The 27,095-nt window shown below is 44.3% G+C and overlaps 1 protein-coding gene across 1 annotated transcript in view; it reads left to right on the top strand.

Moving 5' to 3' along the window:
• The window catches only part of LOC121539007 (calcipressin-3), a 60,532-nt gene extending 33,868 nt beyond the window's left edge, over window positions 1-26,664 (top strand). Inside the window, exons 2-4 of the mRNA XM_041847172.2 lie at window positions 13,014-13,187; window positions 19,540-19,711; window positions 22,655-26,664. Of these exons, the coding sequence (XP_041703106.1) occupies window positions 13,014-13,187; window positions 19,540-19,711; window positions 22,655-22,818 (510 nt within the window). The 3' untranslated portion in view covers window positions 22,819-26,664. The remainder of the gene's footprint in view (window positions 1-13,013; window positions 13,188-19,539; window positions 19,712-22,654) is intronic.
• Window positions 26,665-27,095: the final 431 nt, after the last annotated feature.

Here is a 27,095-nt window from a genome sequence, read left to right as displayed (position 1 = left end):
CTACCCTGACTGTCAAAATGACACTTTCTTTGTCATAGATATTAGATACCAGACTCATGCTGTGCTTGTCTATGATTATAAGTCGCTCTGGATAAGATTGCCTATGATTGTAATAAGGCGAAATTACTTAAATGTAAATGTGAAATGTATGTTTAATTGCCAGTCATACCAACTCCTTGTCCATCATTTTCATGCTAAACATTTTTGTCTTGACAATGACAGCATACAGCAATGGATTTGTTATTTTTGTTATTGCATTTTGTACTTTTATTTATTCAGGGGGGCCCAATTGAGACCAGGGTCTCATTCTTAATGGTGCCCTAAGAACAAAAAATGCACAAATGAAATGAATTCAATAAAACAGCAACAAACAAAAGAAATCTACAAGATACAGCACAGACACACTACATTTCAACAACACAAATACATTAGTACAAATCAAATCAAATCAAATTGTATTTGTCACATACACGTGTTTAGCAGATGTTATTGCGGGTGTAGCAAAATGCTTGTGCTTCTAATGTGCTAGTGATGGCTATTTAACAGTCTGATGGCCTTGAGATAGAAGCTGTTTTTCATTCTCTCGGTCCCAGCTTTGATGCACCTGTACTGACCTCGCCTTCTGGATGATAGCGGGGTGAACAGGCAGTGGCTCGGGTGGTTGATGTCCTTGATGATCTTTTTGGCCTTCCTGTGACATCGGGTGCTGTAGGTGTCCTGGAGGGCGGGTAGTTTGCCCCCGGTAATGCGTTCGGCAGACCACACCACCCTCTGGAGAGCCCTGCGGTTGTGGGCAGTGCAGTTGCCGTACCAGGCGGTGATACAGCCCGACAGGATGCTCTCAATTGTGCATCTGTAAAAGTTTGTGAGGGTTTTAGGTGCCAAGCCAAATTTCTTCAGCCTCCTGAGATTGAAGAGGCTCTGTTGCGCCTTCTTCACCACACTGTCTGCATGGGTGGACCATTTCAGTTTGTCAGTGATGTGTACGCCAAGGAACTTTCCTCATCAAAGTTTTAAACTTCCCTATTGGCACCAGGGATTCAAGATGTAATGTGGTTAGTAAATTATTCCAAACATGGGGGACGTTAAAACTAAGGTGCTGATTTACCTAGGTTGGTAGAGACACAAGGGACCTCAGGAGTTAACCAACCCTGTGTGTTTGGTGCCTCGTATTTGTATACTTTTTAAATACTTTTTATAACAGAGAAGTGAGATACACTCAGTGGCCAGTTTATTAGGTACACCCATCTAGTACTGGGTTGGACTCCCCTTTGCCTCCAGTACAGCCTTGGGGCATGGAAACTTTGTTCAATTGGTATCAAGGGACCTAACGTGTGCAAGGAAAATATTCCCCAAACCATTACACCACTGCCACCAGCCTGTACTGTTGACACCAGCAGGATGGGGCCATGGACTCATGCTGCTTACGCCAAATCCTTAAAAAAATTGTTTTAAGAAAACAAGTGATAGACAACAATACAGATAAAAACAAATAAATAAAAAATGGTGTACAGGTGTGGTTGGAAGCCCAAGGGTTGATATGAAAACCACACCACAACAACACTATATACAATACATAAGTACACAAATAAAAAAGGTTTGTTAAAACAGATAACAAAACCTACTAATTATAAATGTACAAATGAATTGATCAGTAATCACACACACAAAAAAAGATATTTGTTTTGTTTAAATGTGTGTGTGCATGTGAGTGTGTGAGAGTTAGGCTATGTGGAGGAGATTACTGAGTAGTTTGGTTCATCAGGCTGACCCCAGTCTTCATGGAGGGGATTACTGAGTAGTTTGGTTCATCAGGCTGACCCCCAGTCTTCATGGAGGGGATTACTGAGTAGTTTGGTTCATCAGGCTGACCCCCAGTCTTCATGGAGGAGATTACTGAGTAGTTTGGTTCATCAGGCTGACCCCCAGTCTTCATGGAGGGGATTACTGAGTAGTTTGGTTCATCAGGCTGACCCCCAGTCTTCATGGAGGGGATTACTGAGTAGTTTGGTTCATCAGGCTGACCCCCAGTCTTCATGGAGGAGATTACTGAGTAGTTTGGTTCATCAGGCTGACCCCCAGTCTTCATGGAGGAGATTACTGAGTAGTTTGGTTCATCAGTGTCACACCCTGGCTCTGGGACTCTATATGTTGAGCCAGGGTGTGTTCATTCTATGTGTTCTGTTTCTTTGTTTGGGTGTTCTAGGTTGTCTGTTTCTATGTTTGCCTGTGTGACTCCCAATCAGAGGCAACGAGTGTCAGCTGTCGGCTGGTTGTCTCTGATTGGGAGCCATATTTAAACTGTATGTTTTCCCTTGGGTGTTGTGGGTTTTTGTTCCGTGTCGGTATTGTTAACCGTGGACTTCACGAGTCGTGTTTTGTTTGATACTTTAATTAAATAAAGTCATGTTTGTTTCACACGCTGCGCCTTGGTCTACTTCTCTCCCTGACGATCGTGACAGAAAAACCCACCGTAAAAGGACCAAGCAGCGTGTCCAGGAGCAGGCAGACTGGACATGGGAGGAAGCGCCGGGAAAGGAGATGGAGAGGCTGGCGATGGCCCAGGTGGGCAAAGTGTGGTCCTGGGAGGACATGCTCGGGGGCAAGGGACCTTGGGGTAGGATTAAGGCCCTGGCGAGAGAGGAGCAGCGGCGTCAGCAGTGCCATCGTCGGACGGACGAGAGGCACCCCCAAGAATTTTTTAGAGGGGGGCACACGGCATGGGCGACTGGGCAGCAGGAGGCTGCCACAGGGCGAAATGGGAGACGAGGAGAGAAGGCCACCGGGTTACGGGAGCCATTGGCGAGAGGAGGGAAGGAAGTTGTAGAGGCACGGCGAGAGGTACTGAGGTGTATTACCAGTCCGGTCCGGCCCGTTCCTGATCCCCGTTTAAGGCCAGTGGTGTGTGTTCCCAGTACGGTCCGGCCTGTTCCTGCTCCACGCACCAAACCTACGGTGTGGGTCGCCAGCCCTGCCCGGCCTGTTCCTGCTCCACGCACCAAGCCTACGGTGTGCGTCGCCAGCCCAGCCCGGCCTGTTCCTGCTCCACGCACCAAGCCTACGGTGTGCGTCGCCAGCCCTGCCCGGCCTGTTCCTGCTCCACGCACCAAGCCTACGGTGTGCGTCGCCAGCCCAGTCCGGCCTGTCCCTGCTCCACGCACCAAGCCTACGGTGTGCGTCGACAGCCCAGCCCGGCCTGTCCCTGCTCCACGCACCAAACCTACGGTGTGCGTCGCCAGCCCAGCCCGGCCTGTTCCTGCTCCACGCACCAAGCCTACGGTGTGCGTCGCCAGCCCTGCCAGGCCTGTTCCTGCTCCACGCACCAAGCCTACGGTGTGCGTCGCCAGCCCAGCCCGGCCTGTTCCTGCTCCACGCACCAAGCCTACGGTGTGCGTCGCCAGCCCTGCCCGGCCTGTTCCTGCTCCACGCACCAAGCCTACGGTGTGCGTCGCCAGCCCTGTCCGGCCTGTCCCTGCTCCACGCACCAAGCCTACGGTGTGCGTCGTCAGCCCAGCCCGGCCTGTCCCTGATCCACGCACCAGGCCTACGGGGTGCGTCGCCAGCCCGGCCCGGCCTGTCCCTGCTCCACGCACCAAGTCTACGGTGCGCGTCGCCAGCCCGGTCCGGCCTGTTCCTGCCACTCGCACCAAGTCTACGGTGCGCGTCGCCAGCCCGGCCCGGCTCGTTCCTGCCACTCGCACCAAGCCAGGGGTGCGAGTCGTCAGTCCGGCACAACCCGTGCCTGGGTCATCGGTGCCAGATCAGGTACCGCTTTATTGCTCCCCAACGGAGCTGAAGCTAGCCGCTCCTGCTACGTCCAGGTCAGCTCCAGCCAGCGGAGCCAGACTGGACCAGGGGCGCTTATGGGGGTGCATTGGAGGGTGGTGGTCAAGGCCGGAGGCAGAACCGCCGCCGAGGAGGTATGCCCGCCCAGCCCTCCCCTGTTTTGCTTTAGTTGAGGCGCGGTCGCAGTCCGCGCCTTTAGGGGGGGGTACTGTCACACCCTGGCTCTGGGACTCATATGTTGAGCCAGGGTGTGTTCATTCTATGTGTTCTGTTTCTTTGTTTGGGTGTTCTAGGTTGTCTGTTTCTATGTTTGCCTGTGTGACTCCCAATCAGAGGCAACGAGTGTCAGCTGTCGGCTGGTTGTCTCTGATTGGGAGCCATATTTAAACTGTATGTTTTCCCTTGGGTGTTGTGGGTTTTTGTTCCGTGTCGGTATTGTTAACCGTGGACTTCACGAGTCGTGTTTTGTTTGATACTTTAATTAAATAAAGTCATGTTTGTTTCACACGCTGCGCCTTGGTCTACTTCTCTCCCTGACGATCGTGACAATCAGGCTGACCCCCAGTCTTCATGGAGGAGATTACTGAGTAGTTTGGTTCATCAGGCTGACCCCCAGTCTTCATGGAGGAGATTACTGAGTCGTTTGGTTCATCAGGCTGACCCCCAGTCTTCGCTTGAAGTTATTGAGGGATGATGAGGTTTTTGCAATGTGACGATAAGAATTCCAGAGTATGGTACCTCTATATCTGATAGAGAATTGACTATGTGAGGTGTGGCAGTGGGGAGGGTGAAGGTTTTCGCAGTGTCTTGTTATATAGATGGATTTGAGATTTAACCTGGAAGAATCCATTGAAGGGTTTAGGTAAACTGTCTGGGAGGTATGAGTATTCGTAGATGAAAATGCATAATTGGCGTACATTAATGTCGTAAATAGAAAATATATTGAGTTTCTTAAACAGAAGTTCAGATGGAGCCAGGTAATTAGAGGAGGTGGCTAGTCTTGCACATTTATTTTGTATGATGAGTAATTTGTGTAGGTAGGAGGCATATGTACTGGCCCAGACAATATTACAGTAAATTAGATATGGGTAAATTAAGCCATAGTATAGAGTTAGGAAGCAAGCCTGATGAACCAAACCACTAATCTCTCTGCCATCAGCATGACGCAACAGGAACCGGGATTCGTCTGACCAGGCGATGTTTTTCAACTCCTCACTTGTCCAGTGTTGGTGATGGCCTGTCCACTGGAGCCGCTGCTTCTTGTTTTTAGCTGATAGGAGTGGAACCCGGTGTGGTCGTCTGCTGCAATAGCCAATCCGTGACAAGGACCAACGAGTCCTATACTGTAATACTACTACTAACCTACTACTCACCAATGTCATTGGGTTCATCAAGCTTATTATCTTAGCGATGTATTACAACATACTGTACTTAACTGTCCATGCGATTAAAGACTTACTCTGTGTTAAGCCTGAGTAAACTGGTCCCAGATCTGTTTGTGCTCTTGGTCCCAGATCTGTTTGTGCTCTTGGTCCCAGATCTGTTTGTGCTCTTGGTCCCAGATATGTTTGTGCTCTTGGTCCCAGATATGTTTGTGCTCTTGGTCCCAGATCTGTTTGTGCTCTTGGTCCCAGATCTGTTTCTGCTATTGGTCCTGATGTGGCAAATTCATCCTTATACTGATCAAAGAACAAAAGTATTTCCAGAGTTTTTGTAGAATTATTACAATGGACAAAGCCAAGTGGTCTGCAGAGCATCTCCCTTCCATCTCTCAGCTCTCAGTTTATATAGTCATTTTACATACATTTTAGTTTAACCCCTCCCTCTTTGGTTCCACCGCCACTGTCTCCAGTTTTCACCTCTTGACCGCTCCACCCACTTCCTTAGTTTATGATAGTGGCGAAATCTGACTTCTATTCAGTTTGGAAACAATGGTGGTGTGACCAACCAAGCTTTGTCATGCAAAAATAATCATGTTCAGTTTAAACTCTGTTCAACCCCGGCTCACCCTTGCTTGACCTGGAGATTGATTGTGGACATGGCAGGTCCACAATCAATCTCTCAAAAATACCCAAGCCCAACCCCTCTCTCCCACCCCGTCAGGCTGTAATTAATCAAGAAGACACCCAAGGAGAGACAAAGGGTTTAACCTGAACTCTGTTCAACCCTGGCTCGTTCCAGGGATATGCCTAAGGAGAGCCACAGGGTCACAGTCTGGTTTCAGTCACTGATAAGATAAGACAACTGTAGAATTTGACCCGAACACAGGTCAGATGCCCATTTCACACACACACAAACCCAGTGAGAGGAACCAATTGAGTTCTTGCCTAGCAACAGAGATAAAAATCCATATTAATGTAAAAATCCACATCAGTCCCAGATCTCTTTGTCCTCTTGGTCCCAGATCTCTTTGTGCTATTGGTCCCAGATCTCTTTGTGCTATTGGTCCCAGATCTGTTTGTGCTCTTGGTCCCAGATCTATTTGTGCTATTGGTCCCAGATCTCTTTGTGCTATTGGTCCCAGATCTGTTTGTGCTCTTGGTCCCAGATCTATTTGTGCTATTGGTCCCAGATCTCTTTGTGCTATTGGTCCCAGATCTATTTGTGCTATTGGTCCCAGATCTCTTTGTGCTATTGGTCCCAGATCTATTTGTGCTATTGGTCCCAGATCTGTTTGTGCTATTGGTCCCAGATCTCTTTGTGCTATTGGTCCCAGATCTATTTGTGCTATTGGTCCCAGATCTGTTTGTGCTATTGGTCCCAGATCTCTTTGTGCTATTGGTCCCAGATCTGTTTGTGCTCTTGCCAATAGACACTCAGTTGTCGTTCACTAAACTGGTTTGCTCCTACAGACAGTGAACTGGTTTGCTCCTACAGACAGTGAACTGGTTTGCTCCTACAGACAGTGAACTGGTTTGCTCCTACAGACAGTGAGTCACGTGGCCGTGGCTTGCTTTATAAAGCAGGCAGATGGGCATCGAAGGCATTCAGTTACTGTTCGATTGAACGTTAGAATGGGCAAAACTAGTGACCTAAGCGACTTTGAACATGGTATGATTGTCGGTGCTAGGGGCACCAGTTCCGGTATCTCAGAAACGGCCGGCCTCCTGGGCTTTTCACGCACAACAGTGTCTAGGGATTACCGAGAATGGTGCGACAAACAAAAAACATTCAGTCAGCGGCAGTCCTGTGGGCAAAAACAGCTCGTTGATGAGAGAGGTCGAAGGAGAATAGCAAGAATTGTGCAAGCTAGCAGGCAGGCCACAAACAGGCAAATAACGGGGCAGTACAACAGTGGTGTGCAGAACGGCATCTCAGAATGCACAACTCGTTGGTCCTTGTCACGGATTGGCTATTGCAGCAGACGACCACACCGGAGTCCACTCCTATCAGCTAAAAACAAGAAGAAGCATTACTACAGTATAGGACTGGAACTCACCTGTAGATCTTAATTTCATTTTCTACAAGTGGGTCTCCGGACCACAATGTTCCATCATGTTATCCCATTTCTCACGCACACACACACACACACCAGAGCTGGGTTCAAATACTATTTCAAATATCTCAATTACTTTCACATACATTTATTCCAATATGTTTTATTTGAAAAAACAAGTAGTTGAATATTTGAATGTATTTGCAAATACACACTTGGAAAGTATTGGCATGTATTTGAAAAAATACTCAAATACATTGACTCAAATACACTCCCATGCAGTTAACTCGGGTATTTGAAAATAGTATTTGAAAATACTAAAATACATAAGTATTGAAATAGCACACACACACACACACACACCTCTACATTCACAGACATACTGTATATATATACATTCACAAACACACACCTGTACAAAACATACACACACATACATACAAACACACAAGGAGTGGGGCACAGCAGGAAACATGGCGATGGCAGATGTAGCAGGGCTGACGCAAACATGCCTTTCCTCAGTTTCCTGGCTCGCTGTACCACGACAGCTTTCGAATGGTTCTGTCTGCATTATACAATATTTATCTTGAGTTTCATCTACTGTATTTATATTTGGCTACAATTGGGAGAGATTGACTCACAGCCACAGCTCATATGTAACTATATTATGTGATGTAATATAGTGATGCGAGAGGTTCTAATCACCATAGAGGGTAGATTAAACAGTGACATGAGGAATTGAACACAGTTGTGACGATGCAGATTAACCTCAGCCTCTACTGCAGGATCTCACTGCTGCCACCAAATGTAACAATGTAGGATGTCAATGCCTTTGCAGTAGTATGTAGAATGCCTTTGCAGTAGAATGTAGAATGCCTTTGCAGTAGAATGTAGAATGCCTTTGCAGTAGGATGTAGAATGCCTTTGCAGTAGAATGTAGAATGCCTTTGCAGTAGAATGTAGAATGCCTTTGCAGTAGGATGTAGAATGCCTTTGCAGTAGGATGTAGAATGCCTTTGCAGTAGGATGTAGAATGCCTTTGCAGTAGGATGTAGAATGCCTTTGCAGTAGAATGTAGAATGCCTTTGCAGTAGGATGTAGAATGCCTTTGCAGTAGGATGTAGAATGCCTTTGCAGTAGGATGTAGAATGCCTTTGCAGTAGGATGTAGAATGCCTTTGCAGTAGAATGTAGAATGCCTTTGCAGTAGAATGCCTTTGCAGTAGGATGTAGAATGCCTTTGCAGTAGAATGCCTTTGCAGTAGGATGTAGAATGCCTTTGCAGGCTTCTGGAGGGGCTAGGTAGGGTTGCTGAACTTACTTAGTGCTGCCAACATGTAGATGTTTGATTGTTATTGATTTTGGATTTACAGTTCACTCAGATGTGATGGGGAGATTGATTCCAATAAAAAGCAGATTGTGACTTGGGGTATTTGGGCCGTCTGCAGTCATCTCATTCCTTATGTCCTCATTTCAACTCTCGCACACTAAATATGGTCTTCGACAATGATCCTTGCGGATCGAAACATTGAGTATGTTTACATGCACACTAATAATTTGATATTAAACTGATTATGGCAGAAGGCCAAGTATGGCATCAGTCATGTAAACACCTTACTCTATTTATCTTAATCGGCGTAAGGTCATAATCGAAGTAAGCATACGCAGATTAAAACACCTGGTTTTCTGAGCAACCTTTCCAACTATTAGGACATGACCTTTCCAACTATTAGGACATTACCTTTCCAACTATTAGGACATAACCTTTCCAACTATTAGGACATAACTTTTCCAACTATTAGGACATGACCTTTCCAACTATTAGGACATAACCTTTCCAACTATTAGGACATGACCTTTCCAACTATTAGGACATGACCTTTCCAACTATTAGGACATGACCTTTCCAACTATTAGGACATGACCTTTCCAACTATTAGGACATGACCTTTCCAACTATTAGGACATGACCTTTCCAACTATTAGGACATGACCTTTCCAACTATTAGGACATTACCTTTCCAACTATTAGGACATAACCTTTCCAACTATTAGGACATAACTTTTCCAACTATTAGGACATGACCTTTCCAACTATTAGGACATAACCTTTCCAACTATTAGGACATGACCTTTCCAACTATTAGGACATGACCTTTCCAACTATTAGGACATGACCTTTCCAACTATTAGGACATGACCTTTCCAACTATTAGGACATGACCTTTCCAACTATTAGGACATGACCTTTCCAACTATTAGGACATGACCTTTCCAACTATTAGGACATTACCTTTCCAACTATTAGGACATAACCTTTCCAACTATTAGGACATAACCTTTCCAACTATTAGGACATTACCTTTCCAACTATTAGGACATGACCTTTCCAACTATTAGGACATGACCTTTCCAACTATTAGGACATGACCTTTCCAACTATTAGGACATAACCTTTCCAACTATTAGGACATGACCTTTCCAACTATTAGGACATGACCTTTCCAACTATTAGGACATGACCTTTCCAACTATTAGGACATGACCTTTCCAACTATTAGGACATAACTTTTCCAACTATTAGGACATGACCTTTCCAACTATTAGGACATAACCTTTCCAACTATTAGGACATGACCTTTCCAACTATTAGGACATGACCTTTCCAACTATTAGGACATGACCTTTCCAACTATTAGGACATGACCTTTCCAACTATTAGGACATAACCTTTCCAACTATTAGGACATGACCTTTCCAACTATTAGGACATGACCTTTCCAACTATTAGGACATGACCTTTCCAACTATTAGGACATGACCTTTCCAACTATTAGGACATAACCTTTCCAACTATTAGGACATAACCTTTCCAACTATTAGGACATGACCTTTCCAACTATTAGGACATAACCTTTCCAACTATTAGGACATGACCTTTCCAACTATTAGGACATAACCTTTCCAACTATTAGGACATGACCTTTCCAACTATTAGGACATGACCTTTCCAACTATTAGGACATAACCTTTCCAACTATTAGGACATGACCTTTCCAACTATTAGGACATGACCTTTCCAACTATTAGGACATAACCTTTCCAACTATTAGGACATGACCTTTCCAACTATTAGGACATGACCTTTCCAACTATTAGGACATGACCTTTCCAACTATTAGGACATGACCTTTCCAACTATTAGGACATAACCTTTCCAACTATTAGGACATGACCTTTCCATCTATTAGGACATAAACAGCTTAATCGCCGTTCCAGCAGTGTATTTGATCTGTGTATGAGCTAGCACCGGGTAGCGCAAGCCTCTCTCTTATGTACTAGTGAAGTGAGTTCGAAAAACTGAAAGTATGCATCTTTTCACATAGTTTTCACATACAGTTGAAGTCGGAAGTTTACATACACCTTAGCCAAATACATTTAAACTCAGTTTTTCACAATTCCTGACATTTAATCCTAGTAGAAATTCCCTGTCTTAGGTCAGTTAGGATCACCACTTTATTTTAAGAATGTGAAATGTCAGAATAATAGTAGAGAGAATGATTTATTTCAGCTTTTATTTCTTTCATCACATTCCCAGTGGGTCAGAAGTTTACATACACTCAATTAGTATTTGGTAGCATTGCCTTTAAATTGTTTAAACTTTGGTCAAACGTTTTGGGTAGCCTTCCACAAGCTTCCCACAATAAGTTGGGTGAATTTTGGCCCATTCCTCCTGACAGAGCTGGTGTAACTGAGTCAGGTTTGTAGGCCTCCTTGCTCGCACACGCTTTTTCAGTTCTGTCCACACATTTTCTATAGGATTGAGGTCAGGGCTTTGTGATGGCCACTCCAATACCTTGACTTTGTTGTCCTTAAGCCATTTTGCCACAACTTTGGAAGTATGCTTGGGGTCATTGTCCATTTGGAAGACCCATTTGCGACCAAGCTTTAACTTCCTGACTGATGTCTTGAGATGTTGCTTCAATATATCCACATAATTTTCCTTCCTCATGATGCCATCTATTTTGTGAAATGCACCAGTCCCTCCTGCAGCAAAGCACCCCCACAGCATGATTCTGCCACCCCCATGCTTCACGGTTGGGATGGTGTTCTTCGGCTTGCAAAGCACCCCCTTTTTCCTCCAAACATAACGATGGTCATTATGGCCAAACAGTTCTATTTTTGTTTCATCAGACCAGAGGACATTTCTCCAAAAATTACGATATTTGTCCCCATGTGCAGTTTTGGAGCAGTGGCTTCTTCCTTGCTGAGCGGCCTTTCAGGTTATGTCGATATAGGAGTTGTTTTACTGTGGATATAGATACTTTTGTACCTGTTTCCTCCAGCATCTTCACAAGGTCCTTTGCTGTTATTCTGGGATTGATTTGCACTTTTCGCACCAAAGTACGTTCATTTCTAGGAGACAGAACGCGTCTCCTTACTGAGCGGTATGATGGCTGCATGGTCCCATGGTGTTTATACTTGCGTACTATTGTTTGTACAGATGAACGTGGTACTTTCAGGCGTTTGGAAATTGCTCCCAAGGATGAACCAGACTTGTGGAGGTCTTCAATTATTTTTCTGGGGTCTTGTCTGATTTCTTTTGATTTTCCCATCATGTCAAGCAAAGAGGCACTGAGTTTGAAGGTAGGCCTTGAAATACATCCACAGGTACACCTCCAATTGACTCAAATGATGTCAATTAGCCTATCAGAAGCTTCTAAAGCCATGACATCATTTTCTGGAATTTTCCAAGCTGTTTAAAGGGACAGTCAATTTAGTGTATGTAAACTTCTGACCCACTGGAATTGTGATACAGTGAAATAATCTGTCTGTAAACAATTGTTGGAAAAATTACTTGTGTCATGCATAAAGTAGATGTCCTAACCGACTTGCCAAAACGATAGTTTGTTAACAAGAAATTTGTGGAGTGGTTGAAAAAGCACCTGCTTTCAATATACTTTGTATCCCTAATTTACTCAAATGTTTCCTTTATTTTGGCAGTTACCTGTAGCTCTGGCTGGAAAGCAGCTGAGGGAATTTGAATGGGGATTGGGGAGTGCTCATCTTGTACAAGCAGCTTATTCACTTTTAACTTTCCCACAGCTTACACTCTTTACCAGCCTGTTACTGTAGTGAGTAATGTCTCATACCTTGACACGTCCATATCCCCATATCTACACGGTACTAACGTGCATGTGTTGGACGATACTATTGGAACAAGAGGTGAATTACATGTTATGATCTAGTACCAGTAGTAAAGTATGACACATACGTGTACCAATATTATTTTTGTTTTAGTTTAAGGACTAATTCTTATTTTGTGTCATAGTATATGCTTAATTCATTCAATTGTGTCCTTTTAGTAAAACTACGGTATGTATGTGATTGAGAGCCTTTCTGTTCAGCCGAATTCAATCACAGTTGCTCTAACCCAAAATGTGATTGCTAACATGCAAAACATGTTGGGACTGTATCAGAAGTAAATTCCAAAATATCAAAGAAGTAACATCAATGCAATGTCATAGTTAGAAACTTCCAAGCACAAACCTGTGATAGAGCTTGAAACATGAATTGACATTTTAATTAATAGCTATGTGAACAGGAAGTTAGTAGTGCTAAAAGTACAGCAGACTGTAGAACTTCCTCATAAACATAATCAACAGCATGTAACATGCAGCAGAATGCTGGTTTTTGAATGGATTATTCCTTTAACAGAGACATTTCAGGACAGGTGCAGGGTCATCTCTAGTCTAAAATGCCCGCCCTCTCTTTCTTTCCTTCTCTCCCAGGAGCGGTTCGAGGCCCTGTTCAGGATCTATGACGAGCAGACGTCCTTCCAGATGTTCAAGAGCTTCAGGCGAGTCCGCATCAGCTTCAGCACTCCGGAAGCGGCCGCCCGCGCTCGCATCGAGCTCCACGAGACTGAGTTCAACGGCAAGCAGCTCAAGCTCTACTTCGCCCAGGTGAGTGAGCTCTTCCTGGGGGAAGGTTTGGGCCGGAGCTGGGGCCTGTTGGGAGATATGGTAGTCATTACAGTCCAGGTTAGCCCTGCCTTTTTTAGTCTGTTTTCTTCCAGTTAGTCTGTTTTCTTTCATTTGGTACCTAATGAGCATGACCCCAGGTATTACAGAGGCTAAACACAGAGCAGTATACTGAATCGTAGGGCATGTACTGTACTCTCCAAGGGTGTGAAAGTGGCCCCAACAACACTGGCCCCAACAACACTGGCCCCAACAACACTGGCCCCAACAACACTGGTCCCAACAACACTGGTCCCAACAACACTGGCCCCAACAACACTGGCCCCAACAACACTGGCCCCAACAACACTGGCCCCAACAACACTGACTTTAAAACAGTTACAGAGTTTAATGGCTGTGATAGGAGAAAACTGAGGATGGATCTACAACATTGTAGTTACTCCACAATACTAACCTAATTGACAGAGTGAAAAGAAGGAAGCCTGTAATAATAATATGCCATTTAGCAGACGCTTTTATCCAAAGCGACTTACAGTCATGCGTGCATACATTATTTTATTTTTTTTGTGTACGGGTGGTCCCGGGGATCGAACCCACTACCTTGGCGTTACAAGCGCCGTGCTCTACCAGCTGAGCTACAGAGGACCACGTACAGAATAACAATATTCCAAAATATGCATCCTGTTTGCAACGAGGCACTGAAGTACTGCAAAACATGTGGCAAAGTAATTAACTTTTTGTCCTGAATACAAAGTGTTACACTATATATGCAAAAGGATGTGGACACCCCTTCAAATTAGTGGATTCGGCTATTTCAGCCACACTCGTTGCTGACGGGTGTATAAAATCGAGCACACAGCCATGCAATATCTATAGACAAACATTGGCAGTAGAATGGCCTTACTGAAGAGCTCAGTGACTTTCAACGTGGCACCGTCATAGGATGCCACCTTTCAAACAAGTCAGTTCGTCAAATTTCTGCCCTGCTAGAGCTTCCCCGGTCAACTGTAAGTGCTGTTATTGTGAAGTGGAAACATCTAGGAACAACAACAGCTCAGCCGCGAAGTGGTAGGCCACACAAGCTCACAGAACGGGACCGCTGAGTGCTGAAGCACGTAACGTGTAAAAATCTTCTGTCCTCGGTTGCAACACTCACTACCGAGTTCCAAACTGCCTCTGGAAGCAATGTCAGCACAATAACTGTTCGTCGGGAGCTTCATGAAATGGGTTTCCATGGCCGAGCAGCGCACACAAGCCTAAGATCACCATGCGCAATGCCAAGCGTCGGCTGGAGTGGTGTAAAGCTCGCCGCCGTTGGACTCTGGAGCAGTGGAAACACGTTCACTGGAGTGATGAATCACGCTTCACCATCTGGCAGTCCGACTGACAAATCTGGGTTTGGCAGATGCCAGGAGAACGCTACCTGCCCGAATGTATAGTGCCAACTGTAAAGTTTGGTGGAGGAATAATGTTCTGGGACTGGTTTTCATGGTTTGGGCTAGGCCCCTTAGTTCCAGTGAAGGAACGATTTTGTGCTTCCAACTACAGTGAGGGAAAAAAGCATTTGATCCCCTGCTGATTTTGTATGTTTGCCCACTGACAAAGACATGATCAGTCTATAATTTTAATGGTAGGTTTATTTGAACATTGAGAGACAGAATAACAACAAAAAAATCCAGAAAAACGCATGTCAAAAATGTTATAAATTGATTAGGATTTTAATGAGGGAAATAAGTATTTGACCCCTCTGCAAAACATGACTTAGTACTTGGTGGCAAAATCCTTGTTGGCAATCACAGAGGTCAGACGTTTCTTGTAGTTGGCCACCAGGTTTGCACACATCTCAGGAGGGATTTTGTTCCACTCCTCTTTGCAGATCTTCTCCAAGTCATTAAGGTTTCGAGGCTGACGTTTGACAACTCGAACCTTCAGCTCCCTGCACAGATTTTCTATGGGATTAACGTCTGGAGACTGTCTAGGCCACTCCAGGACCTTAATGTGCTTCTTCTTGAGCCACTCCTTTGTTGCCTTGGCCGTGTGTTTTGGGTCATTGTCATGCTGGAATACCCATCCATGACCCATTTTCAATGCCCTGGCTGAGTGAAGGAGGTTCTCACCCAAGATTTGGCGGTACATGGCACCGTCCATCGTCCCTTTGATGCGTTGAAGTTGTCCTGTCCCCTTAGCAGAAAAACACCCCCAAAGCATAATGTTTCCACCTCCATGTTTGACGGTGGGGATGGTGTTCTTGGTGTCATAGGCAGCATTCCTCCTCCCTCCAAACACGGCGAGTTGAGTTGATGCCAAAGAGCTCCATTTTGGTCTCATCTGACCACAACACTTTCACCCAGTTCTCCTCTGAATCATTCAGATGTTCATTGGCAAACTTCAGATGGGCCTGTATATGTGCTTTCTTGAGCAGGGGGACCTTGCGGGCGCTGCAGGATTTCAGTCCTTCACGGGCGTAGTGTGTTACCAATTGTTTTCTTGGTGACTATGGTCCCAGCTGCCTTGAGATCATTGACAAGATCCTCCCGTGTAGTTCTGGGCTGATTCCTCACCGTTCTCATGATCATTGCAACTCCACGAGGTGAGATCTTGCATGGAGCCCCAGGCCGAGGGAGATTGACAGTTCTTTTGTGTTTCTTCCATTTGCGAATAATCGCACCAACTGTTGTCACCTTCTCACCAAGCTGCTTGGCGATGGTCTTGTAGCCCATTCCAGCCTTGTGTAGGTCTACAATCTTGTCCCTGACATCCTCGGAGAGCTCTTTGGTCTTGGCTATGGTGGAGAGTTTGGAATCTGATTGATTGATTGCTTCTGTGGACAGGTGTCTTTTATACAGGTAACAAGCTGAGATTAGGAGCACTCCCTTTAAGAGTGTGCTCCTAATCTCAGCTCGTTACCTGTATAAAAGACACCTGGGAGACAGAAATCTTTCTGATTGAGAGGGGGTTAAATACTTATTTCCCTCATTAAAATGCAAAACAATTTATAACATTTTTGACATGCGTTTTTCTGGATTTTTTTGTTGTTATTCTGTCTCTCACTGTTCAAATAAACCTACCATTAAAATTATAGACTGATCATTTCTTTGTCAGTGGGCAAACGTACAAAATCAGCAGGGGATCAAATACTTTTTTCCCTCACTGTATGTGGCAACAGTTTGGGGAAGGCCATATCCTGTTTCAGCATGACAATGACCCCGTGCACAAAGCGAGGTCCACACAGAAATGTATTGTCGAGCTCGGTGTGGAAGAACTTGACTGGCCTGCACAGAGCCCTGACCTCAACTCCATCAAACACCTTTGGGATGAATTGGAACGCCGACTGCGAGCCAGGCCTAAATCCCCAACATTAGTGCCCGACCTCACTAAGTGAGTCTCCTCAGTCCCCTCAGCAATGTTCCAATACCTAGTGGAAAGCCTTCCCAAAAGAGTGGAGGCTGTTATAGCAGCAAAAGGGGGGACCAAATCCATATTAATGCCCATGATTTTGGAATGAGATGTTCGATGAGCAGGTGTCCACATACTTTTGGTCATGTAGTGTATGTTTGGGGCAAATCCAATACAACACGTTACTGAGTACCATTCTCCATATTTTCAAACATAGTGGTGGCTGCATCATGTTATGGATATGCTTGTAATCGTTAAGGACTGGGGAGTTTTTCAGGATAAAAAGGAAATTGAATGGAGCTAAGCACAGGCAAAATCCTAAAAGAAAACCTGGTTCAGTCTGCTTTCCATCAGACACTGGGAGGTGAATTCTCCTTTCAGCAGGAAAATAACCTAAAACACAAGGCCAAATCTACACTGGAGTTGCTTACCAAGAAGACAGTGAATGTTCCTGACTGGCCGAGTTACAGTTTTGACTTAAATCTACTTGAAAATGTATGGCAAGACCTGAAAATGGTTGTCTAGCAATGATCAACAACCAATTTGACAGAGCTTGAAGAATTTTGAAAATAATAATGTGCAAATGTTGCACAATCCAGGTGTGGAAAGCTCTTATAGACTTACCCAGAAAGACTCACAGCTGTAATCACTGCAAAAGGTGCTTCTACAAAGTATTGACTCAGGGGTGTGAATACTTATGTAAATTAGATATTTCTGTATTTCATTTTCAATACATTTGCTAAAATCTCTTACAAAATGTTTATCATTATGGGGTATTGTGTGTAGATGGGTGAATCCATTTTGAATTCAGGCTGTAACACAACAAAATGTGGAATAAGTCAAGGGGTATGAATATTTTCTGAAGGCACTTGTGGTGCATGTTGAATCAAAGCACTCGGGAGGAGCATATTTGTGTGCAGGCTTTCATCCTTTCTCTATTTCTCTACTGTACTCTCCCATTGAGAATGTAGTGGTAAGAGTCTATGGGGTAAGGGTCTATAGGGGTAAGAGTCTATAGGGGTAAGAGTCTATAGGGGTAAGAGTCTATAGGGGTAAGAGTCTATAGGGGTAAGAGTCTATAGGGGTAAGGGTCTATAGGGGTAAGAGTCTATAGGGGTAAGAGTCTATAGGGGTAAGGGTCTATAGGGGTAAGAGTCTATAGGGGTAAGAGTCTATAGGGGTAAGAGTCTATAGGGGTAAGAGTCTATAGGGGTAAGGGTCTATAGGTGTAAGAGTCTATAGGGGTAAGAGTCTATAGGGGTAAGAGTCTATAGGGGTAAGGGTCTATAGGGGTAAGGGTCTATAGGGGTAAGGGTCTATAGGGGTAAGAGTCTATAGGGGTAAGGGTCTATAGGGGTAAGAGTCTATGGGGTAAGAGTCTATAGTGGTAAGAGTCTATAGTGGTAAGAGTCTATAGGGGTAAGAGTCTATAGGGGTAAGGGTATATAGGGGTAAGAGTCTATAGGGGTAAGAGTCTATAGGGGTAAGAGTCTATAGGGGTAAGGGTCTATATGGGTAAGGGTCTATAGGGGTAAGAGTCTATAGTGGTAAGAGTCTATAGGGGTAAGAGTCTATAGGGGTAAGAGTCTATAGGGGTAAGGGTCTATATAAGGGTCTATAGGGGTAAGAGTCTATAGGGGTAAGAGTCTATAGGGGTAAGAGTCTATAGGGGTAAGGGTCTATAGGGGTAAGGGTCTATGGGGTAAGAGTCTATAGGGGTAAGAGTCTATAGGGGTAAGGGTCTATAGGGGTAAGGGTCTATATGGATAAGGGTCTATATGGGTAAGAGTCTATAGGGGTAAGGGTTTATGGGGGTAAGAGTCTATAGGGGTAAGGGTCTATGGGGGTAAGGGTCTATAGGGGGTAAGTGTCTATAGGGGTAAGAGTCTATAGGGGTAAGGGTCTATAGGGGTAAGGGTCTATAGGGGTAAGAGTCTATAGGGGTAAGAGTCTATAGGGGTAAGGGTCTATAGGGGTAAGGGTCTATAGGGGTAAGAGTCTATAGGGGTAAGAGTCTATAGGAGTAAGGGTCTATAGGGATAAGGGTCTATAGGGATAAGGGTCTATAGGGGTAAGAGTCTATAGGGGTAAGAGTCTATAGGGGTAAGGGTCTATAGGGGTAAGAGTCTATAGGGGTAAGAGTCTATAGGGGTAAGGGTCTATAGGGGTAAGGGTCTATAGGGGTAAGGGTCTATAGGGGTAAGGGTCTATAGGGGTAAGAGTCTATAGGGGTAAGGGTATATAGGGGTAAGGGTCTATAGAGGTAAGGGTCTATAGGGGTAAGGGTCTATAGGGGTAAGGGTCTATAGGGGTAAGTGTCTATAGGGGTAAGAGTCTATAGGGGTAAGGGTCTATAGGGGTAAGGGTCTATAGGGGTAAGAGTCTATAGGGGTAAGGGTCTATAGGGGTAAGGGTCTATAGGGGTAAGGGTCTATAGGGGTAAGAGTCTATAGGGGTAAGAGTCTATAGGGAGTAAGGGGTCTATAGGGGTAAGGGTCTATAGGGGTAAGAGTCTATAGGGGTAAGAGTCTATAGGGGTAAGAGTCTATAGGGGTAAGAGTCTATAGGGGTAAGGGTCTATAGGGGTAAGGGTCTATAGGGGTAAGAGTCTATAGGGGTAAGATTCTATAGGGGTAAGAGTCTATAGGGGTAAGGGTCTATAGGGGTAAGGGTCTATAGGGGTAAGGGTCTATAGGGGTAAGAGTCTATAGGGGTAAGAGTCTAGGGGTAAGAGTTAGAGGTCGATTGGGAATGGAAACAGGGTCGTGTTCATTAAGCTCCAAACAGAAGAAAATCAAAACAGGCAGGGACTACCTTTCATTTTCAGTTGCTAAATGTTTTCAACATTTTCCGTTACAAATGAACATGACCCAGATTTTATATCTGACATCCATTCTGACATGTCCCACTCTCCTCTCCTCCTCTCCTCCTTCTATAGGTTCAGAATTCTGGGGAGGATATAGACAAGTCGTACCTGGCTCCTCCCGCGCCCGTCAAACAGTTCCTCATCTCGCCCCCTGCCTCGCCGCCCGTGGGCTGGAGCCAGAGCGAAGATGCCACGCCTGTCATCAACTACGACCTGCTGTGTGCGGTGGCCAAGCTGGGCCCAGGTCAGTACACACACACACACACACACACACACACACACACATACATACATACATACATATACATACACATATCAAATCTCAAATCTCTGGAAGACTGAAACAGGTTTCCCTCAAGAATGTCCCTGTATTTAGCGCCATCCATCATTCCTTCAATTCTGACCAGTTTCCCAGTCCCTGCCGATGAAAAACTGTCTGTCTGGCTGAGTTAAGGGCTAGCGTTGGCCATACTCTGTGATTGTCTGTCTGGCTGAGTTAAGGGCTAGCGTTGGCCATACTCTGTGATTGTCTGTCTGGCTGAGTTAAGGGGCTAGCGTTGGCCATACTCTGTGATTGTCTGTCTGGCTGAGTTAAGGGCTAGCGTTGGCCATACTCTGTGATTGTCTGTCTGGCTGAGTTAAGGGCTAGCGTTGGCCATACTCTGTGATTGTCTGTCTGGCTGAGTTAAGGGCTAGCGTTGGCCATACTCTGTGATTGTCTGTCTGGCTGAGTTAAGGGCTAGCGTTGGCCATACTCTGTGATTGTCTGTCTGGCTGAGTTAAGGGCTAGCGTTGGCCATACTCTTTCCCTGTCTCTCTCGCTAGGTAAAGGGCTAGCGTTGGCAGTCAGATGGTGACCTTTAAGAAATGTCAGCCATATCAAACAAGGAGTGCTCTTTCTACTGGGGACAGGGCGGTAGGGTCACATGGTTCAAGAGGTCACCGAGCTCCCAGGATGCTTCACTGTGTCATTTGGACTTTCTCCTGAAGTGTGCGCTCGTACACAACTCCCCACAAATTGAAAAGCATTGGGCTAGAAGGAGTTTCCACCATATTTCTTACTTCAGTCATTTCCTTCCTTGTCTCCTTCTCAAAACCCATTGGAGGAGAAGGTCCTCCCCTTTGACCTTCTCCTCCAATGGGTTTTGAGAAGGAGACGAGGAGAGAGGAGAATGGATGCAAGGAGTTTTTTATTTAACCTTTATTTAACTAGGCAAGTCAGTTAAGAACAAATTCTTATTTACAATGACGGCCTACCAAAAGGCAAAAGGCCTCCTGCGGGGACGGGGGCTGGAATTAAAAATACAAATAGAATATAGGACAAAACACACATCACGACAAGAGAGACACCACAACTCTACATAAAGTGAGACCTAAGACAACAACATAGCATGGCAAAAGTGTATGCTATTGAGATCTTCCCTGTGAAGGGAAGTGAACAAGTGCACACTTCAGAAGAATGTACAGATTCGTTTTTTTTAACAATGGTAAAGACCCTGGTTATCTGTGGAAAGGAAACCCTCCTCACCAGTAATATATGGACTTAACGGCAGACAGACGCTATAGTTAGTTACACCATTATATGTTTAGTAGGTTCAGGACAGGAGGCAAAGAGATTTTCTTGGCCAATCCCGGCCTTTGGTTTTTGTCTGTGGTTGTCTGGAAATCCAGACATCTGAATATTGTAGCACTCTGAGTGCCTCTATTTGGTCTACCTACAAACCTGAACGGCTGTCAAAGAAGATGTCATTTAGCATTTCTCTGACTTGGCTTAATCTTATATGCACTGCCACCACCCCTCAGCATAATGCATTACAGGAATAATGATAATTCCTACATTACATGATTTACCATGTTTCAGCCAAGACCCACCACCATAGTGCTGTTCCTATGGTAACACCAGGCGGCATCAGGAAATTGGCCCTGGCTCTTGCTGGGGCTTCTTTAGCCTGCCTCTAAATCATGTTAGTGCGCTGCTGCAGCGTGGCCCGCTAGCGCTCTCTGCTGGCCTCCTGTGGTAGTGACCTTCCCGAGACAAAATAGGGCCTTTTTCTGTCAGACAGCAGTGTGGGAAACCTCTTCCCTTGTTTCCCTTGGCCCTGTCTGGTCTCCATGGCAACTGTGATACAATCTGCATATGTATTTTGGGCGGTTGGGATGAGGGCATTTGTGTTGCTTAACCCTGGGATTCTCCGGACTCCACAGCACCGACCATATCAAATCTTATCTGTGATATTTCACCTCAATTTGATATACTGATACTGGCTGTATATTTTAGGAATCATATAACATTTAATCCATGCCATAACAGTAATGTTATGTTAAATATATATAAATATATATTATATCTCCTCTACTATTGCAGTAGTTTGGCACACGATAGCAACAATTGCCAGTGTGATCCTATCCTAGCCTGCAGTACATTTCATTAGGCTGCAGCCAGCCAGCCAGCCGGTGTTATTACAGCTGATAACATCAGCCATAGCAGGGCTAATACTCAGTTCATAGTTCCAGAGGAGACATGTTATACAAGCATTTCACTACACCTCCAATAACATCAGCTAAATATGTGTATGCAACTAATAAAATTTGATTTTAGACCCATGGGGCGGCGCACAATTGGCCCAGGGTAGGGGAGGGAATGGCCGGCAGGGATGTAGCTCAGTTGGTAGAGCATGGCGTTTGCAACGCCAGGGTTGTGGGTTTGATTCCCACGGGGGGCCAGTATGAAAAATGAAAGAAAAAAATTTATAATAATGTATGCACTCACTAACTGTAAGTCGCTCTGGATAACAGCGTCTGCTAAATGACTAAAATGTAAATGATTTGATTAGATTTTTGATCTTGCAGCTTAGCTTAGCGGTTAGTGTTGTTATTTCTGTCTTTCAGGCTTATTTACAGGCTCCTCTACCTCTGGTACTGTAGGCTTGGATCTGTTCCTGGAGTCTGTTCAATCTGCCTCAATGGTAGATCAGACTTTTATGGGCCATCTAATCAAGAGATTGAAACTGAAATGCTGATGTAGGCCTGTTGATGGATCTGTGGCATTGTAAAGGCTAATAAATGGTGTATTAAAGTCTTTCTCTGTTTTTCTTTCTCTCTCTGCCTCGCTCTCTCTCTCTCTCTTTCTCTCTCTCTCCTTCCCTGTCTCTCTCCTTCCATTCCTCCCTACCCTCTCCCTCTTCAGGGGAGAAGTATGAGCTGCATGCGGGCACCGAGTCGACCCCCAGCGTTGTAGTTCATGTGTGCGACAGCGATGCAGAGGACGACAGCGACGAAGCACGGCCCAAGCAGAAACAGCAGATCGTCCAAACCCGACGCCCCGACGGACCGTCGCAAGTCCTCAACTAGGACGCCACCCCCTCCGGACCCCACTCCTACGACCCCAACACACACGCACCAAGTCCTGTCTTCTCTGTCTCTGCATTCGCAGAGCACAACAAGACAACGCCCCTCATTTCAGTTCAACCAAAAACACACGAACAGCAGACAGTTGGTGGTGTTTGTGGAGGGAGCATGGCTATTGGATGGAATGAGGCGGCCTGGCCCGTATGGATGATGGAGGATGGATGAGATTCACACACACACTCATCACACTCAAAGGAAAGGAAGGGGGGAACGGGGGTGCCTAACTCTTGACCCCTGACCTCTATTCAGCCAGGGGCGGTAATGTAACACCTTGTCCCCTAAAGCAGGCACCCTGTCATAGAATTATACACTCAGCTCTCATCTGTAGAAGTACTGTAGTAGTTCATCTGTAGAAGTACTGTAGTAGTTCATCTGTAGAAGTACTGTAGTAGTTCATCTGTAGTTGTACTGTAGTAGTTCATCTGTAGTTGTACTGTAGTCTTACCTCGTCCTTCCTTCCTGCTTACTGTCACTGGTTAGTTGTGTCGCGCAGTGGTCTTCGGGGACATGCAATACTTACAAAAAGGTATTTGGGTTTCTTTACTTTTTACTTTGAATTTTTTCTTCTGATTGTTAGTCTGTTATTCTTCTGCTATTTATCATATCAGCTGATTGGTTGTTTCTGCTAACACAGAATGAGGATTGATTGTCTGGTATTCCTCTTCTTGTCTTCATGTATATATGAGAACATACTCCTACAGAGACTCAAATACTAAACTGCTGTATAAAGCAAAGGAACCTATGGAGGTCACACTACATAGCAGCAGGTCGCCATGTGGTAACATCAGAGTTGTGGTGGTGTTCGCATTTTATTTACATATTTTTTGGTTTGCTAATGTCCTTTTTATCGGAGAGGTGTCTATTGAAGTGTTGCTGAACTAGGTGTGCATTCTTCTTAACATGTATTCGATACCATAAACAATAGGTTTTTTTGCATGCTTACTAACGTAGTCGGGAGCTGAGGCGTTTTATACTGGTCAAGACGACAGGGAAATGGAATGAAGCTTTTGACGACACGCATATCTCTAGTTTTATAGTGTCGGGGGAGACGGGGGAGACGGGAGAGGCTGGCTGAGGGAGAGAAAAGACAGAGTGAACGAGACCTTTACAGTGTGAGTAAAGCCGAAGAGTTGGGCTTTAGGATAGGAGTAAAGCCTAAAAGTTGGGCTTTAGGATAGGAGTAAAGCCTAAAAGTTGGGCTTTAGGATAGGAGTAAAAGCTAAGAGTTGGGCTTTAGGATAGGAGTAAAAGCCTAAGAGTTGGGCTTTAGGATAGGAGTAAAGCCTAAGAGTTGGGCTTTAGGATAGGAGTAAAGCCTAAGAGTTGGGCTTTAGGATAGGAGTAAAAGCTAAGAGTTGGGCTTTAGGATAGGAGTAAAAGCCTAAGAGTTGGGCTTTAGGATAGGAGTAAAGCCTAAGAGTTGGGCTTTAGGATAGGAGTAAAGCCTAAAAGTTGGGCTTTAGGATAGGAGTAAAAGCTAAGAGTTGGGCTTTAGGATAGGAGTAAAAGCTAAGAGTTGGGCTTTAGGATAGGAGTAAAAGCCTAAGAGTTGGGCTTTAGGATAGGAGTAAAGCCTAAGAGTTGGGCTTTAGGATAGGAGTAAAGCCTAAAAGTTGGGCTTTAGGATAGGAGTAAAGCCTAAGAGTTGGGCTTTAGGATAGGAGTAAAGCCTAAAAGTTGGGCTTTAGGATAGGAGTAAAAGCTAAGAGTTGGGCTTTAGGATAGGAGTAAAGCCTAAGAGTTGGGCTTTAGGATAGGAGTAAAAGCCTAAGAGCTGGGCTTTAGGATAGGAGTAAAAGCTAAGAGTTGGGCTTTAGGATAGGAGTAAAAGCCTAAGAGCTGGGCTTTAGGATAGGAGTAAAAGCTAAGAGTTGGGCTTTAGGATAGGAGTAAAAGCTAAGAGTTGGGCTTTAGGATAGGAGTAAAAGCTAAGAGTTGGGCTTTAGGATAGGAGTAAAAGCTAAGAGTTGGGCTTTAGGATCGGAGTAAAGCTAAGACTAATTTCCTACAGAGGGCATTTTTTAAAATTCCCATCTTACCAGTAATGTTTTTGGGGTCTTGTTATGTTATCAATACAGCTTTCTTCTTCTGAGACCTATATTGCTTGTTTTGCACTGAAAATTACTCGATCTCTAGAGCTACATTAAAGGAATGTCCTGACTTTCCTCTGTCAGCTCTTAAGAGTTTAAGGCTGCTTCTTAGTTCTTGCTGTAAACAGCTCAATAGTCAGTAGGTGGAAATAGTCCATTAGGTTTTAATGATTGACATTAAGCGTTGCTGAGAAATTGAAAAAGGTTCATTAGCCTCCCAGCCTCTGGAGATGGCAACCAAAGCCTTCATCTCACCTTGCAGTCACAGCACAAACTATATATTTGGAAACTCGAGAAACTAAAGAGAAGATAAAAAAGAAATGTTATTAAAAATGAGTTTTATTGTCACATACACCGGATAGGTGCAGTGAAATGTGTTGTTTTACAGGGTCAGCCATAGTAGTACAATGCCCCTGGAGCAAATCGGCTGAATTACTCCAATTTGGAATACTGCTGCATTCACAGTTGTTACTTTGCTCACAACAAATCTATAAGTTCTTCCCAACTCCCAAATAAAATGAATAATACATTAATGAAGTGTGCTTTTAGTCATTACTTTTAATCCTCTCCTAAATATCTTAGGAGGAAATTTAATAGTACCTTTTTCCAGAATTATAGATGTTTCTCCTGACCATGCACCTTGAATAAAAAAAAGCATAAAATGTCAAATATAATGTCAAGTGTCTGTTATTACAATGATTTGATGCCATAAAAAGTCCCTCATGTTTTAGTTTTGTCACAGGAACATTCTCCATGTAGTGAGTCTGTTGTATAAAGACTATTCCATGTAGTCTGTTGTATAAAGACTATTCCATGTAGTCTGTTATATACAGACTGTTCCATGTAGTCTGTTGTATACAGACTGTTCCATGTAAGAGTCCTTGATTTCATTCCCAACCTGAAAAGGTGTTTTGAAACCAGTATATTTTTACAAAATAAAAGCCCAACTGTTGAGGGGTACATTTGGGCCTCGGTGGTTAACCTAAACCTTTTCTGTTTTAGACAGCATGAAAAATGACTTCTTTTTTGCTCACAAAAGATGGTCTGTCTGCATGCGAGCACTTTATTGTCAGCAGTGTTTTTTCTTCTCACTGTAGATGCAGTCTTGCTAGAGAGAATGTTCTATATTTCTTTTGTTCTTTTTTAATATTCTGTTTTTCAGGATGAACACCTGGGTAGCCTTCTCACTAGCAGAGCAGCGTGAGTTTAACACTCAAATATTCTGAATTCCATCTCTCGCTACTGGGGTTTTGAAGGCTCTGAGGCCTTTGGATATATGTGCAAGAGTGTACTACTGAATAGGTGTGGTAGGAAGAACAGGAAAACTTGTATTTTGAGAGGATGGTTGGTTGCAACTATAGAACAAATGTGTGTTTTTGTTAGTGTTTGTCCTTGGAACAAGTGCAAGCTTTGTCCTTTCAGAGGTGACTTCTAAAAACATAGCTGCCAGCGAGTGTTGAAACACACTGCAATGGTACAGGCAGTTTTTAGTTGTGCTGACTGGTGAAAATAATGCTGATTGATGACAAAGATAGTGATTATGTTGATGAGGCTGTTCTGATGTTTTCTACTGACTGCTGTTCTCTGTCTCTGAAACTGGGAGCATTTTGGGTCACAGGCGAAAAGATTTTAAAAAATGTATTTTATTTTTATTTAACCTTTATTTAACCAGGTAAGCCAGTTGAGAACAAGTTCTCATTTACAACTGCGACCTGGCCAAGAATAAAGCAAAGCAGTGCGATAAAAACAACAACACAGAGTTACATATGGGGTAAACAAAACATAAAGTAAAAAATACAACAGGAAATATATATACAGTGTGTGCGAATGTAGTAAGTTATGGAGGTAAGGCAACAAATAGGCCATAGTGCAAAATAGTTACAATTTCGTAATTAACACTGGAATGATAGATGTGCAAAAGATGATGTGCAAATAGAGATACTGGGGTGCAAATTAGCAAAATAAATAACAATATGGGGATGAGGTAGTTGGGTGGGCTAATTACAGATGGGCTGTGTACAAGTGCAGTGATCGGTAAGGTGCTCTGACAACTGATGCTTAAAGTTAGTGAGGGAGATAAGAGTCTCCAGCTTCAGAGATTTTTGCAGTTCGTTCCAGTCATTGGCAGCA

Source organism: Coregonus clupeaformis, chromosome 21, assembly GCF_020615455.1.
Source record: "Coregonus clupeaformis isolate EN_2021a chromosome 21, ASM2061545v1, whole genome shotgun sequence".
Classification (NCBI taxonomy): Eukaryota; Metazoa; Chordata; class Actinopteri; order Salmoniformes; family Salmonidae; genus Coregonus; species Coregonus clupeaformis.
Note: the sequence above shows the minus strand (reverse complement) of the source record. Positions and strands in the feature narration are given on the sequence as shown.